The 17,102-nt window shown below is 37.3% G+C and overlaps 1 protein-coding gene across 3 annotated transcripts in view; it reads left to right on the forward strand.

Annotated features, from left to right (window-relative positions):
* The window catches only part of ARMC4 (armadillo repeat containing 4), a 204,268-nt gene that overhangs the window by 64,112 nt on the left and 123,054 nt on the right, over window positions 1–17,102 (forward strand). For all 3 annotated transcript variants that reach the window (XM_010381410.2, XM_010381409.2, XM_030940847.1), the window contains 3 exons: window positions 339–449; window positions 3,452–3,606; window positions 5,010–5,252. In XM_010381410.2, the coding sequence (XP_010379712.1) occupies window positions 339–449; window positions 3,452–3,606; window positions 5,010–5,252 (509 nt within the window). The remainder of the gene's footprint in view (window positions 1–338; window positions 450–3,451; window positions 3,607–5,009; window positions 5,253–17,102) is intronic.

Consider the following 17,102-nt stretch of genomic DNA (forward strand, 5'->3'; position numbering starts at 1 on the left):
AAGAGAAGATCCAACTGATAGGACATTAATTAAATCAATATCTGTGATATATATATATACACACACATACGTATGTATTTATATATCTCACATATACTGACATATATATATCACACATATATATGCTGACATATATATCTACACACTATATATATATACACACACACATATATTAATTCAGTTAATTCTCTTATTGATGTAGGGATATCAATAAGATATATGTATTTTCTTTGGTGATTATTTCCTAAGAAAGTTTGTTCAGCATGTTTATTACTAAATGTAAACAGATACTTATATTCATGCCTTAGACACATAAATACGTAGGTTTTTATTCCTAGGAAAACTACCGGGCTGCAATCAAAGCAGAAAGGATCATTGAAAACCTTGTCAAGAACCTAAGTAGTGAGAACGAGGAGCTGCAGGAGCACTGCGCCATGGCCATTTACCAGGTGCGATGAACTCTTCCAGCGGTTGTTGGCATTCTTTCTCACATAGTTTAAGGTAGTTTTCTAACCATGTGGTTTCCTTCTGTGAGAATGGGACTCGGGAATCTGCACTTTATTTAGTTATTTTTTCTTTAAGTTTTAATTTTTTTTTTTTAGAGATAGGGTCTTGCTCTGTTGCCCAGGCTGGAGGGTAATGGCACAATTATAGCTCACTGTCACTTCAATCTCCTGGCTGAAGTGATCCTCCCATCTCTGCCTCCCAAGTAGCGCACACTAGAGCATTTACCACCATGTCTCGCTAATGTTCTTTATTTTTATTTTTTCTGAGACAGTGATCTCTCTATGTTGCCCAGGCTGCTCTCAAACCCCTGGCTTCAAGTGATTCTCCCTCCTCAGCCTCCCAAAGTGCTGGGATTACAGGCATGAGCCACCGTGCCCAGTCTGCATTTTTAACAAGTACCCCATTGGATTTTCATACACAGTTAGGTCTAAGAACCATTGTCCTGTGGTAATGACAGACAACTTGTATAAGTCAGAGAAACCTGCTTTGACATCTGTGACAATTTGTTTCTAGAAGACACATATGCGTCTTTGTCTCCTAAAATAATGTACTTAGTGGAAAATACATAAATAAGTACATGGTGCTTCTATATTGCTTTTAATATGTCTTGTTTAAATAATCTTGTGGCATTTATCTCCTACCAAGACTAGCCAGAGGAATGGGTATGTGTGTGTGTGTGTTCCTGTTTTGTCTTTTTACTGGTTTACTTATTGTAATCTACACTAACTTTTTGTGTATGGTACACTTCATAGTATACCAGAAAACAGATTAGAATGGTAAAGGGAGAAACATGGCCTTGACAAAGTTGTGGATGGCTGGTTCCTGTGCACGTCTGCTTCTACCTAATCACAGTGGATTTGCTAGAGGAATGCAATTAAGATGTGCATAATCAGAGAGTATACCAAAAAGATACAAGGAGCTGGACGCGGCCCTGTAATCCCTGTAATCCCTCTATTCCCAGCACTTTGGGGGCTGAGATGGGCGGATCACTTGAGGTCAGGGGTTCAAGACCTGCCTGGCCAACATGGTGAAACCCTGTCTCCACTAAAAATACAAAAATTAGCTGGGTGTGGTTGTGTGTGCCTATAATCCCAGTTACTCAGGAAGCTGAGGCAGGAGAATCACTTGAACCCGGGAGATGGAGGTTGCAGTGAGCCGAGATCACGCCACTGGACTCTAGCCTGAGATGAGACTCTGTCTCAAAAAAAAAAAAAAAAAAAAAAAAAAAAAAGATACAGGGATTCATTTCAGTAGAGAATTGTATTAGGTTGTGAGGGAGGGCTGCCATAACAAAATACCACAGACTGGGTGGCTTGAACAGCCGAAATTTATTTCCTCGCAGCCCTGGAGGCTAGAAGTCTCAGACCAAAGTTAGTTTCTTCTGAGGCCTCTCTCCTCAGCTTGTAGATGGCTGCCTTTTCCCTGTGTCCTCCTACTGTCTTTCCTTAGTATATGCCAGTGTCATCGTCTCCCCTCGGACAGCAGTCCTATTGGAGCAGGGACTACCCAAGTAATTTTGAAGAGGTCCTTTAGCCTTAATAACCTCTTTAAAAACTCTGTCTCCAAATACAGTCACATTCTGAGGTATTGGGAATTAAGACTTCAATATATGGGCCAGGCATGGTGGCTCAAGCCTGTAGTCCCAGCATTTTGAGAGGCCGAGGTGTGCGGATTACCTGAGGTCAGGAGTTCGAGACCAGCCTGGCCAACATGGCGAAACCCCATCTCTACTAAAAATACAAAAACAATTGGCCAGTTATGGTGGTGTCATCCCAGCTACTCTGGAGGCGGAGGCACGAGAATCACTTGAACCCAGGAGGTAGAGGTTGCAGTTAGCTGAGATTGTGCCACTGTACTCCAGCCTGGGCAACAGAGAGCACCTTGATCTGAAAAACAAAAAACAAAAAACCTCTATATGTGACTTTTGAGGGGACACAATTTGGCCCATAACAATCATATATGGCCCTGACTTGTACATATTTGTATATATGCCTCATCGGAGTAACCACTGAGTTGATTAGAAATAGGGATTAATTTTTAGGAGGTGCCTCTAATCCAGAATAGAAAATCACATGTAGAGGATAAACATGGCAGGTGCCTGTATGGTGCATTGTGATGAGGATTTCTTCTAGTGGCCTCCATGGGTGACACATGACACATCTGCATCTCATGGCATCAAAAAACAACTGTGCACTTGGAGTAATAGCCAAGTCTCTGCTAATTGTATCATCTGTTGGCTTTAGAGCCCGGGAAGAATGATCAGTTGAGACCATCTGTGTGGGAAATATTTATTTCAAAGGATGACAAACATGGATAAGCATATTTGAATAAAATGTCAGGTAGTATTGATATCACCCACTGCTCTGGGCATAGAAACTTGCTTGGAGAAATTATTTGTCTCTAATCACCTGAACCCAGGAGGTGGAGGTTGCAATGTGTTGAGATCATGCCACTGTACTCCAGCTTAGGTGACAGAGTGAGACTCTGTCTCAAAAAAAAGAAAATATATTTGTCTCTAGATTTCAGGGGCCATTGAAGAGCTGACCAAATCCCTTTCACTCATCTGTTTTCTCTACTACATTTTCCCAAGACTCTGAGTTGCATCACTGCAGAAATCCCCCATTCCTTGCCAGTGGAGTTGTAGGTTTTTCACTGACCTTCGCCTCAAGAGATGCTCAGGCCATCTCAAAACTGGCTTGGGAGAATTGCCAAGTACATAGAAACTGCTGTCCATTCCCAAAGCCACATAAAGGGAGAGACATACTGTCAGAAAGTTACCAGTAGAAAGACGAATTATATTTTATGTTTTACTTGGAGGCATCTTTAGAAAATGATCTCTCTAGAAAGAAGTTTCATACCTACTAGAATGTCAGCCTTTTTAGCAGTCATCGAAAGCTTGATATTCCTTGATCACTGACAGCCTCTGATTTGACTTTTTGTGCAGTGTGCTGAAGATAAGGAAACCCGAGACCTCGTTAGGCTGCACGGAGGACTTAAGCCCTTGGCCAGTCTACTCAATAACACTGACAATAAAGAGAGGTTAGCTGCTGTCACGGGGGCAATATGGAAATGTTCCATCAGCAAAGAGAATGTGACCAAGTAAGAGAAGGCGCTTAATATTCTGAAATGAAGATATGGCTTCTGAAACACCTTCTTGTCATTTAATGCCATTCTAGTAAGGAATTGATTCTAATGTTAGTCGTAGATGTATATTCTGGATGAAGTTAGCTGAATGAAGGGATTTTTGGAATAGAAAAGAAAAGAATAGAAATTGCCCACCACCTGGCAATGACTTTTTCTTTGCCTCAGTGGCACTAAGAGGCTTGCTGACATGATCTCTCTATTTTGCATATGGGCAGCCATTTGAATTAGAAATATCTTTGATATTTTCTGTGGGAATCTATCAAGGAGGATGGGTGGATTTCCCATGGAATCTTTAGAGATGGAAGTGATTTTATTCTTTTTCCTTTTCTAAAGATAAACAAGAGGAATCAGCCAAATGTCAACTAACCAGTTACTCTTTAAAGAGTGGTCATTTTCAAACATGATTTCATCGGATTTGATTTTAAAGTATAAACTTTATGACCATTTGATTTATTTTAATTTTCTAATCTATCTCTTCCTATTTTTGACAGTTTACAAAACTGAGGCAGCTTCTCCTTGACTCCATCTGATTATTTCCTTTAACAAGAAATTCACATCCCGACCATTTAACACAAAATAAGTTGACTTAATAAATAAGGCATAGTGAAGACATGGCTAGATTAAAAGTAACCTTGGCTAATGGAACTTTTATCTTAATTAAAAACTGCATCATGGTACTTAAATACTGCTGAAATTTATTAGAAAGGGAAAATGTTCTGTATAGAAACTAGTAATTTTCAAATATTTGCCTTTATGTAGCATGCTTACTTTTGATGTGTGTGTGTGTATTTGTATATATATGCACACATACACATATACATATATATCAGAGTGAAATTTTATGACTAAAATGTATTAGTGGTTAATATGGAAGATACTTGAGAGTGACTTTTTTTTTTATCCGAGTAGCACAAGCTACTACTCATTTCAAGAGACCTATTAAATCCAAATAGGTACAATAGAGCCATGTTTGATGCATTTGAAAACAAAAAATATATAACATATAATTTATTTTTATAAAACATTTAAAAGACTTCATTCAGGTAAAGTAGTCTCTGGAAGATAGGGGGAAAAAAAACACTAGTAGAGTGGAATCTTAGACCCTCAGGTTTAGAAGAAGCTGTGGTTTTCTTAGAGGCTGTACTGCATGGTGATTAAGGGCACAGGTCTGGAGCAGATGGCTGGGTGTAGATGTCAGCTCTACTATTTACCAAGCTTCAGATTAACCATCCAGTAATGGGGATTAAATAATATTTGCATAATTGAGTTGTTGTAAGGATTAAATGAACATTTAGTAATTTTTAGCTAACCTTATACAAAAAACAATTCTCTCTCTCTCTTTCTTATGATGAACTTAGGTTTCGGGAATACAAAGTCATTGAAACCTTGGTGGGACTTTCAACAGATCAGCCTGAAGAAGTACTTGTGAATGTGGTTGGGGCCTTGGGAGAATGCTGCCAAGAACATGAAAACCGCGTCATTGTCCGGAAATGTGGTGGCATTCAACCACTTGTGAACCTCCTTGTTGGAATCAACCAAGCTCTTCTTGTGAATGTTACAAAAGCAGTTGGTGCTTGTGCAGTAGAACCTGAAAGTATGATGTAAGTGGCCCTGGAGGTGGAAAGATTTTATAAAAGTGTTAGGGAAAACACTTGGGAGGTCACAGAATAGTGTCATCACTTAGAATTGATGTGCATAAATGATGAAAAATACAGTGTATCATGTAAATAATCACAAGTTTACCAAATCATGAGTTACAGAGCCAAAATATTACCTTATATGAGATGGAGGGCTGAGTTGGGCATATTGGGAGGATTTACAATACATGGTAATCAATTTCCCATGTGGAAACCTTTATTCAATCAACAAAACTTTTCTCTGTCTCCTAGGGAAGTATGATACATCTGTCTAACTAGGCTCTTAGAGAGTTGCAGGTACATTCTCATAGTAGCTTTCTTGTTTCTCACCTACTCAGCAAATGTATTTTGAGCACCTAGCAGGAACTGTGAACTGATGAGGGGAAGAGACAAGGATTTTAAGTGATGGTGTTGCTCCTTATTGTCTAATTAGGAAGAAAAGACAATTTAAGAACAACAGAACAAAAATATATCATATATAGAGAGATAGATCCATATATAAAGATATATATTCGTATATTAAAAGATATGTATATATTCATATATGTATAAAGACTTATATCTTTATATTATATAAAGATATATATCTTTACTCCAAAAAAGGAGGAACCCAGTTGACTTAAAGCTGTTTTATTAGGGCTCTCCAGAGAAACAGAACCAACAGGAAGTGTGGGGAGGTAAGGATGTTAGTCCATTTTCATGCTGCTGATAAAGACATACCCGAAACTGGGTAATTATAAAGGAAAGAGGTTTAATTCACTCACAGTTCCACATGGCTGGGAGGCCTCATAATCATGGCAGAAGGCAAGGAGGAGCAAGTCACATCTTACATGGTGGCAGGGAAGAGAGAAGAGAGCTTGTGCAGGGAAACTCTGCTTTTTAAAATGGTTGGATCTCATGAGACTTACTCACTATCATGAGAACAGCATGGGAAAGACCTGCCCCCATGATTCAATTAACTCCCACTGGGTCCCTCCCACAACACGTGGGGATTCAGGATGAGATTTGGGTGAGGACACAGCCAAACCATATGAGGGGGCTTCATCTAACCACATCTCTTATACACAAATCCTAACACCTCATAACTCCTTTTGAATTTGGTTATTGGAACCTTAGTCTCCAGTGTTTCGGACACTAAGGAATGCAAGTTGCATATGTGATTACTTTAAGGGAAGAATACTGGCTGGACTTATAAAACCATTTTCTAATGTATTTATGTTTTTGAAACATGCTTTGCTATTCATTAGAATCTTATAAACACTTGCCAGAAATGGCTGCGTGTATTTCTTTTGATCTTTGGTTCCTCTTTATTTTTTGTCTACCCAAATCTACTTGTCACCAGCTACCTCTGACGTTCTTTAAACACATTTCCTCCTCTCTGCTCTCAGTTGGGCTCCATCATCTTTCACCTGAACTACTGAAATTGCTTCTATCTGGCATCACCTCTAGCCTCCCCCACCCTTTTCAGTTTGTTCCTGAACAACATTGACTTTTACTTTTCTAAACTGCATATCTGATAATGTTGTTTTCTTGGCCCACAAAACCTTGAGTGACTTCAATGCTGAAAACCATTTTAATGCTAAGGTACTTAACTTGCTATTCAAAGCATTTTGTCTTGTGGCCCCATTTAACTTCTCTGCTTTTCATCTTTTATTTGCAAATATCAGTTGTCTGGAGTTACATTTTTGTTTGTTTTGTTTAGTTTTTTTTTAGAGACAGGTCTCAGGCGTTCACCCAGGCTGAAATGCGGTGATGCGATCATAGCTTGCAGCAACTCCAAACTCATGGGCTCAAGCAATCCTCCCATCTCAGCTTCCTTAGTAGCTGGGACTACATCACCATGCCCTCTAATTCTTTGAATTTTTTTGTGGAGATGGGTATCTTGCTATGTTGCCCAAGTTAGTCTTGAACCCCTGGTCTCAAGCAATCCTTCTGCCTCAGCCTCCCAAGTACTGAGATTACAGGTGTGAGCCACCACACCCAGCTCCTTATTTATTCCTTTACATTAAACACATATTTATTGAGCATCTTTTGTGCTAGCCACTGGATTTATAATGGTAACCAAACAAAGTTCCTGCTGTCATGGGGCTTACATTCTATTATATGTGTGGAACATTGACTATACATTCAATCAATAAGCAAATAAAATGACTTCCATTGTGTTAAAAGCTGTGAAGATAAGAAAACAGTGTGATTGAAAGAGAGTGACTGGGTGGGAGTTTGCTACCTTAGTTCAAGCAGTCAGGAATGTAGAATCAGGGAGGATAATATTTAAACCAAGACCTAAAAACTGAGAAGGCAGCTTGCATGAACATCTCAGACAGCAGTAGCCAACATGGAGGACCTGAGATGGAATTGGGCTTCACTTGAGAAACTGCCTTAAAATTTTCAAATATTTTTCATATAGAATTTATCATTGCCTCCCTTGTTAGTAATAATATTTTTGTATGACTTGATAGTCTGTGTCACAAATCATCTTTTAATCTTTTAGTGACTATTAATTCTTAATAAATATACAGATGGTCCCAACTTATGATGGTTCAACTTAGAAATTTTTAATTTATGATGGTGCCAAAATGATACGCAGTCAGTAGAAACTATACTTCAAGTACCTCTACAGCCATTCTTTTTTTCAATTTCAGTACAGTATTCAATAACTTACATGAGATTTCAATACTTTATTATAAGATAGGCTTTATGTTAGATGATTTTGCCCCACTATAAGCTAATGACATGGTGGCTTGCATCTGTAATCCCAGTACTTTGGGAGGCAGAGGCAGAAGAATTGCTTGAGGCCAGGAGTTCAAAACTAGCCTAAGCAACATAGCAAGACCCCTGTCTCTATAAAAAATGTAAAGAATTAGAGGGTGTGAGGGTGGAGGATTGCTTGAGCCCGTGAGTTTGAGGCTGCAGTGATGTTCTGAGCATATCTAAGGTGGGCTAGTCTAAGCTCTGATGTGCAGTAGGTTAGGTATATTAAATGCACTTTTGATTTATGTATTTTCAACTTATAATGGGTTTATTGGGACATAACCCCATTGTGAGGTGAGGAGTGTCTGCATTGAATTGTATTTATTATAGATTAGAACTTACTCTTGCAAAGCCTCTACTTCTATTCTGTATCTCGGCTTTCATGATTTCTGTGTAAGTCATTACCAGGTTATCTAGTTGCCACCTTGAAATTCCTTCTAAATGTTATCATTGCATTACTTTTCAAAATGGGTCTTTAAATTCTCATTAATGTAACTACTTTAAGCAAGTATTAGATTTATTGACTTTTCAGTTGTATCCATTGAATGCCAGAGAAAACAGCTATCTTCTTTTCATGTTCTGACTCTTAAAGAACCTATCAAGTTTTGAAACAATAAAATGGAAATGAAAAAAAAAGCCATTGATAAGCAGCAAGCCTGAAGGGCTTGACTGAGCTGGGGAGACAGACAAGTGAGGTGATAATTTAAAAATAGTAATTAGATGATGATAAGGCAGTAAACACTTATCAGTAATGCACAAAACTAGTTTGTGGAGTTTTATGAGCGGCTTGACTTCTAGTTAACGGCATGAAACCTACAAAAAGAGAGCAAAAGTAGAGAAAAAATTATATTCACACAAACAGGGGAATGGCCGCAACTCCAAATTTTCAAATGTAAAACACATCTGCAAAATGCTATGAATTATTGACTCATCTGTAATATGCTGACTTTTAACACATGCCTCTTCAGATGTCAAGATTTCCTCCCAAATAAGCGTCATGGTCATTCGAAGCATAGTCGACCTTTTTTTTTTCTTTTTTCTTTTTTAAGAGAGCAGGGATTAGGGGAATTGAATGTGTCTTGGAAGAGGTGAAGACTTTGCCATCAGAGACCCAGTTTTGCATTATGAGGCATCAGAAGTGGAGCCCTGGGAAAAGTCATATGGACATGTCATTTTGTTTTGTCTACAACAGCCTTCCAGCCCAGGGGGATTACTGGAGACATTTCAGAGTGAAAAGGGTATTAGAGACAATGATTGCCAGATTATAACACAAAAAGAAGCTGTAAACTTTTAGAGATTTGGAGTAAACCAGATTGACTGTTTAAATGCTCAAAACTGAATGACAATGTGTTCTCAGGGTGAAAGGGATTGCAGGTTGTTGTGTGATTGTATTTGAGGTGATCCCATCACAAAAGCAAACAGATAAATTCAAATAACTTCCTTACAGTCGCACGGCTGTTAAAACAGTATATTGTTTCTTAATAAGAGAGTCCAAAAATTATATAAAGATTTGCTTGCGACGGAGTCTCACTCTGTCGCCTAGGCTGGAGTGCAGTGGCACGATCTTGGCTCACTGCAAGCTCCACCTCCCAGGTTCACGCCATTCTCCTGCCTCAGCCTCCCGAGTAGCTAGGACCACAGGCACCCACCACCACGCCCTGCTAACTTTTTGTATTTTTAGTAGAGACGGGGTTTCACCATGTTAGCCAGGATGGTCTCCATCTCTTGACCTCGTGATCCGCTGGCCTCGACCTCCCAAAATGCTGAGATTAGGGGCATGAGCCACTGCGCCCGGCCTGTTTCTTGTTTTTCAGAGACAAGGTCTCACTCTATCACCCAGGCTGGAGTGCAGTGGTGCCATCGTTGTTCACTGCAGCCTCGAACCCTTGGGCTCAAGCAATCCTCCTCCCTCAGTCTCCCAAGTAGCTAGGACTACAGGTGTGCTAAGTTTTTTCAAAAAATTTTTTTGTAAAGACAGGCTCTTAAGCTCCTGTCCTCAAGCAGTCCTCCCACCTCAGACTTCCAAAGTGCTTAGGATTACAGGTGTGGGCCACCAGGCCTGGTCAAAATCATAGATAGTTTTGCAAAAGATTTTATAAGGCAACCTAAGTAGTTTTAAAAGCAAGTAGTCGGAGCTGAGAAAAGAAATAGGAAAATTATTGAACAAAAAGCCTGGATAGGAGTAAAAGAAATATAATAAACACAACTAAAAACACAGTCAGGAATGTGATGTATAGGAAATAAAAAATAAAAATATATAAAAAGTTAATAGAAAAAATGGATAAATATGAAACCCAGGGAGATACAACATAAATGTAATTGGTATTCCTCAAGAAGAGGTTGGAACCAATGGAATATGACCTTAAGTATGGATATAACAGAAGAAAACTTTGCTGTGAATCTTTATGTCAAAAAGACCCCAAGAGATCTTAGTAATATTGACACAAAATGACCAACAGCAACACATATCCTGATAAAATTACTTGCATTTCAGAAGGGAAAAAATAAGTACATCCAGGCAAAAGAAGCAAACCATTGGCTTTAAACTCTGTATCTTCTTTTAATGTCACAAACCATTGATTAAAACATCCTGAGAGAGAAAAAATATTGTCCGAGAATTTCATATTAGCCAAGTTATCCTTCAAATGTGAAGGCAATAACATATTCTTAAGCATACAGGATTAGTGAATGTAGTATTCTCTAGCTCTCCCTGCAAAGACTACTTGATGACAAAATCCCAGTCAACCAAGAAATTACTCAAAGTATTTTAAAATAGTAAAACTGTGGCTAAAAGATACCAGTGGAAACCTTTGAATTCATTTAAATATTAAGCTAAGATAAAACAATGAACGAATCATCATTAGGGAGAGTCATCTATATTTTATAGAAATGGATAATTATAATTTAATAATACAACTGACAAAAATCAAAGTCATTTCAGGGCAGATGTGTAAGTATGCAAATTTTATCATCTTTCATATAAAAAGTCAATAGACATGGTACAAAACATTATTTTATCAATCAATCATCTCTCATATATTCCTCTGTTTTATCTATCTGTCTTATCTATCCATCAATCCTTCTATCTACCTAAAGACATAAAGGGATATCCAGAATAATTTACATTAGCAGCTAGTGATTGTTATTTCAGTATGGTAGGATTTTGGGATTATTTGTTAATGCTTTGTATTTTTCTGTACAGTCTACATGATAAATATATGTCATCTTTACAAAATCAAATTTCTTATTTAACAACTTGTACAATCCCATTTTGCTCATACGTGTAGTGTATAATAGCTAAACATATGGATTCTGGAACCATTGCCTGCAAAACCAGTCTCATCATTCACCAACTATTTTTCCTTTGGCAAGTTGTAAATGACTCAGTGTCTTGGTCACCATATACATAAAATGGGGATAGTATGGTACCTATGTCATTGGGTTGTTGAGATGATTAAGCAAATTTATATATGTAAAGTGACTGACACATAATAAGTGCTATGTGTAAATATATACTAGTATTGTTGAGGTAGCAGTAGCTTCAATGAATAGAAATTTTAAAAGATAATACATAACTAGAAAATGAAAGTCAGATTGCTTAGTATTTATATTCATCTGTATAAGATGACTTTGTCTTTTGATTGTGTTTCTCTTATATCAAGATATGTTATTTAATTTGCCATAAATTGAAACAAGGGGCCCTAAATGGTAAATAATTTCCATTAAACTCTCACCTGCAGTAAAGGAGCTTTGAAGGCATGTCATAGACATGTGAATAGGCAATGGATAATTCAGGCCTTTGTGTGTCATACTAATTTGGATTTTGTTTTGAGGTCAGCTGAGGATCATTGAAGGGTTTTAGCATTAATACTGGCAGGAAACCTTGTTAGGGGATCATCATAGGTGAGAGGTGAAGGTGGCTTAAACTAACGCTGTAAAATACAATGTAATAAAAATAGAGAAATTGACAGGTTAAATAAAGACCTATGATGGAAGAGAATGGATGGGAACAAGTGAATGATTGAACATGAGTTACAAAGAATAGGGAGGAGTCGTAGATGATGTTTGGTTTGCTGGCTTGGGTAACCATATGGATATTGGTACCACTTACTGGTAGAAGATGGTTGAAGAAAGACTGAACTTTGTGAGAGGAGAGACAAAGTCAATATATTCTTTATTATACCTCCATTGCCTAACCCAGGACAATGATCAGGGTAGGCACCTGACAAACGCTTATTGTATAACGAATGAATGGTGAGTTCAGTTGTGGTTGTTTAGAGACTCTGAGTTTCCTATGGGACATCCAAGTGGTGATGGCAACTCGTCAATTGGGTATTCATGTCTAAAGCTTAGTTAAATTAGAGGGGTGGGTTGGGTGTATAATATTATTAATATTTGGTAACTGATGTCATGGATATATGTAAGAGGTTGTGAGGAAGAGAAACAGCGAAAAGAGAAAGACAAAAACAGAAGCTTATTGAACTCAATCATTTAAGGAGAATGAATGGACACAAGAAAAAGTCTCGGTAAAGAAACTGAGAGGCATCAGCCAGAGAGTTGTGAGGGGAACTAGAAGAGTGGGTTATAGAAAAAACAGGCAAGAGAGTGTTTAAAGGAGACGAAGAGGTCAAACATGTTAAATTCTATAGCAAGGCCTGGTAAGATAAGGACTAAACTGCCCTTTTTTGTGCAACAAGGAGGTTAGTGAATCCTTTTGTACCTGTGAACATAGACGTCCCACATGTGTTTTTATAAACACACTAAGTTTCAGAAAACAGTATTTTAACTTTGATAAGAAATAAAACAGCATTACTCTTTGCATTATGTTTCAGGCATGGCTATTATTGCTAGATTTATAGGACTTACTACATCTCTGAGCTTTAAGTCTTACACGGTAAGGAAATGATAAATCCCTCTCTCCTATGTAAATCTTCTATAATTCATGGGTTAGGAACTTGTTTTAATGACTAGCAGCTTTATGTTTTAGTAACTTGACTGTGGCTGTGGCAAAAACTTGGGTTGCATATCAGAATAAACATATAAACCCTTAGCACAGTTTTATTAACTTTGTGAAGTAGAATTCATAGCAACTCTCTTCCTTCACATATTTCTCAGTAAGAATAAGAAATATCATCTTAATATTAATAGTGTGGCTACTGAAGTAAAAGTGATTTTTATGAAACCAATGATTTTGTAAAACTCTATTGACTTTTCAGTACTCCAGACTACTTCTTTTAAAAACTCAATATAAATTATTTCATACTAATTATACCCTATGCCCCACCACCAGATCTAAAATGGGACAATAGGTATCCTGACACATTAAGTTTATGAAAAAGTAGATTTATGTGTGCTGAATTTTCCTTTCTTGTTTTGTAAGTATCAAGTAATGTCTATTTGATACTTATAAAATTCATCTGGAGGTAATTTGGCCTTCAAGTATATAAAATCACACCAACATTGCAAAAAACCATTAACATTTGTGTTTTGGGGAACAGATTTTCTGATAAAATATTATAAAATGTCAAACAACTAAAAAAATTAAAGTCAAAACTTCAGAAATATCTATGATTTATTTTTCCACACCTCTGGATCTTTACTTTCTTTGTAAAAAATTTTTCTGCTAAATTTTACTTTGAAATAGCATTGGACTTATGGAAAAGCTGAAAAAGCAGAGAGACAACACAGAACACAGAATTCCCATGCCCTTTACTCAACTTCCCTTAACCTTAACATCTTACATAGTCATAGTACCTTTCAGAAACCTTCCATTTTTCAAGTCCAGATTTTTGACTTTGAAGAACGCTTTAAAGGTTTCTTCACATGAATTTTGGTTTTTTTTGTCCAGTTAATTCCTAAGTATTTTGTCCTCTTTGTGGATTGTGGAAATGTTTTTTTTTTCCACCTGCCATCATGTCCTCAGACTGATTGGTTGTTTTTAATGAGCTCCACTGAATTCTGTATGATAATTCTATATCCTGCCACCTTACAGAATTCTCTTATTGGTTGAGTTCCTTTTATTGTTAAGTCTCCAGGCCAGTGTTTGATAAACTATGGCTTATGGGCTAAATCTTACTCTTATAAATAAAGTTTTATTAGAACGTAGTTACCATCATTAATTTATATATTGCTTTTGGCTGCATTTGTGCTACAATTGCAGAGTTGGGTAGCTGTGGCAGAGATTGGATGGCCTGCAAAGACTAAAATAATATCTAGCTCCTTACAGAAAAATTTGTTCGCCTCTGCTCTAGGGTTAGAGAAAGTGTTACTTTTTTTTTTTTTTTTTTTAAATTTGGAGTCTTACTCTGTCACCCAGGTTGGAGTGCAGTAGCACCATCTCGGCTCACTGCAACCCTTGCTTCCCGGGCTCAAGCAATTCTCCTGTCTCAGCCTCCCAAATGTTACACCTTTAAAATTCTTATTCTTTAAATTGAATTATCTCCTCTAATTTCATTAGCTAATTCCCTAGTACCTTCTTGAATAGTAGTGGTAAGGGAGGAGACCACCTCTCAGATTGTCTTATGCCCAATTTCTGCCTCCAAAGAAAGAAGAAGTAAAAACTAAAAGGCAGAAATGAAATCCACAAGCAGACAGCCCGGTGCCACACCCTGGGAGTGGTAGTTAAAGATGGATCCCTGACCTAATCAGTTATTTGCTTAAAACAGGCACTGTGAAGATCCCTGTCCTGTTCGGTTCCTTTCTAATTACCAGTGTATGCAGCCCCCAGTCACGTACCCACTGCTTGCTCAATCGATCACGATCCTCTCACACGGACCCCCTTAGAGTTGTGAGCCCTGAAAAGGGACAGGAATTGCTGACTCCAGAAGCTCGGTTGTTGGAGACATGAGTCTTGCCGAAGCTGCCGGCCAAATAAAGCCCTTCCTTCTTTAACTCAGTGTCTGAGGGGTTTTGTCTGCGACTTGTCCTGCTACAGTGGAGACAGGGATCCTCTTTGTCTTGTTCCTAATATTAGTGCGTATGCCTCTAGTCTCTCTCTATGAAGTAAAAGAATAACCTTAGGTTTAAAGTGTATATATTTTATCATATTAAAATTATCTCTCAATTTCTAGGTTTAAAGTGTTTTTTGTGTGATGGCTCATACCTGTAATCCCAGCACTTTGGAAGGCCAGGGCGGGAGAATCACTTGAGGCAAGGAGTTTGAGACCTGCCTGGAAAACATAATGAGGTCCTGTTTCTATAAAAACTTTAAAAATTAGCTGAGCATGGTAGTGTGCACCTGTAATTCCAGCCTCTCAGGAGGTTGAGGTGGGAGGATTGTTTGAGACCAGGAGTTTGAGGCTGTAGTAAGCCATGGTTGCATCATTGTACTCCAGCCTGGGTGACAGAGTGAGACCCTGACTCAAAAATAATTTTTTTTAAAGAAAGTGTCTTTATTAGGATTGGATATTGAATTTTGTCAAAGGCTTTCTGAGCATTTGTGGCGATTGTGCTCTATATGTTTCATTATGATTTTTTTCTTATTCTTATTAATATAGGGAATTATTAATGCATTTTCAAACTTTGAACTAACCTTGCATTCCTGGAATAAGTCTCACTTAGTCATAGTGTACTGTTTTTCTTAATGTGATGTAGGACTCTGTCAGCTAAGATTTAGCATTTTTATAATAGTATTCATGAGTGATATTGGTCTGTAGTTTTTCTTTTTTCTGTTTCCGTTTTCTGGCTCTTTATCAAATCTAGTTATCAATGTTATACTTACTTCACAAAAGGAATCGGGAATTTTTTTTTTTCATTTTCAATACTCTGAAATATTTTATTGAGCAATGGGACTACCTGGGCTTTGAAGATTTGTTAGAAGTCTCCTATGCAATTATATGGACCTACTGTGTTTTAAAAAATTATTTAATAGCTTTCTCTAGTTCTTCTATGGAAACTGGTCTATTTATGCTTTTTATTCTACTGAGCTCAGTTTTAGAAATCTGCATTTTTTTAGGAAATGTTCAATTTCCTTTAAACTTTCAAATTTATTTGAATAGTGGCCTGCAAACTAATCTCTTAATGATGTTTAAAGTTTGCCTGGTTCAATGGTTTTTTTTTCCTTGTCATTTTAAATTTTTGTGTATGTGAGCTTTATTCTGTTGTTTTTTTTCCTCCCAATCAATTTAGCTAGTATGGTTTCTCTATTTTGATTTTCTTTTTCCTGTAAAAGTTTTTATTTTATTGACTGGATGTACTGTGCTTTTATTTTCCACCACATACATTTCTGCTTTTATCTTTATTCATTTTGGTCTCTATTGCTTTATATTGTAGCTATTTTTATAATTATTTTCATTCTTTTTTAAAATAATAAAAGTTGCTTATGTTATAAATTTTCCTTTGACATCGCTTTAAATGTATCCTGTAATTTTGATGTGTAGTACTTTCATTATCATCATTTTTAGAAGTATCTTAATTTCACTTTGTATTTCCCTGTTAGCCCATTTGCTTAATAGAATTAATGAGAAATTTTTGTTTAAAAATTTTTTAAACTACACAAAGAATTTTACTTTTTGCTTTTGTGAGATATTTCTCACACTACATTTTGATTAGAGTGTACTGACTTTTTGATTTCAACTGTTAATGAAGCTTATTGATGCTTTCTTGATGAATTTTTGTGTTTTATGGGTACTGGGATTATTTTTCTTTCTTTTTTTCCTTCCTTCCTTCCTTCCTTCCTTCCTTCCTTCCTTCCTTCCTTCCTTCCTTCCTTCTTTCCTTCCTTCTTTCCTTCCTTTCCTTCTTTCTTCCTTTCTTTCTTTCTTTTTATGAGACAGGGTCTCTTTCTATCACCTGGAATGCAGTGGTGCAATCATAGCTTACTGCAGCCTTGAACTGGACTCAATCTATCCTACCAACTCAGCCTCCCAGGTAGCTAGGACTACAGGTATGTGTCACCACATCCAGTTAATTTCAAAAATTTTTTGTAGAGATGTGGTCTTGCTCTGTTGTCCAGACTGGTCTTGAGCTCCTGTTCTCAAGTGATTCTTACACCTTGGCTTCTCCAAGCACTGAGATTACAGGTGTGAGTCACCGTACCCTGCCAGTGCTTGGGATTCTTTATCA

The sequence above is a fragment of the Rhinopithecus roxellana genome, chromosome 11, assembly GCF_007565055.1.
Source record: "Rhinopithecus roxellana isolate Shanxi Qingling chromosome 11, ASM756505v1, whole genome shotgun sequence".
Taxonomy (NCBI): domain Eukaryota; kingdom Metazoa; phylum Chordata; class Mammalia; order Primates; family Cercopithecidae; genus Rhinopithecus; species Rhinopithecus roxellana.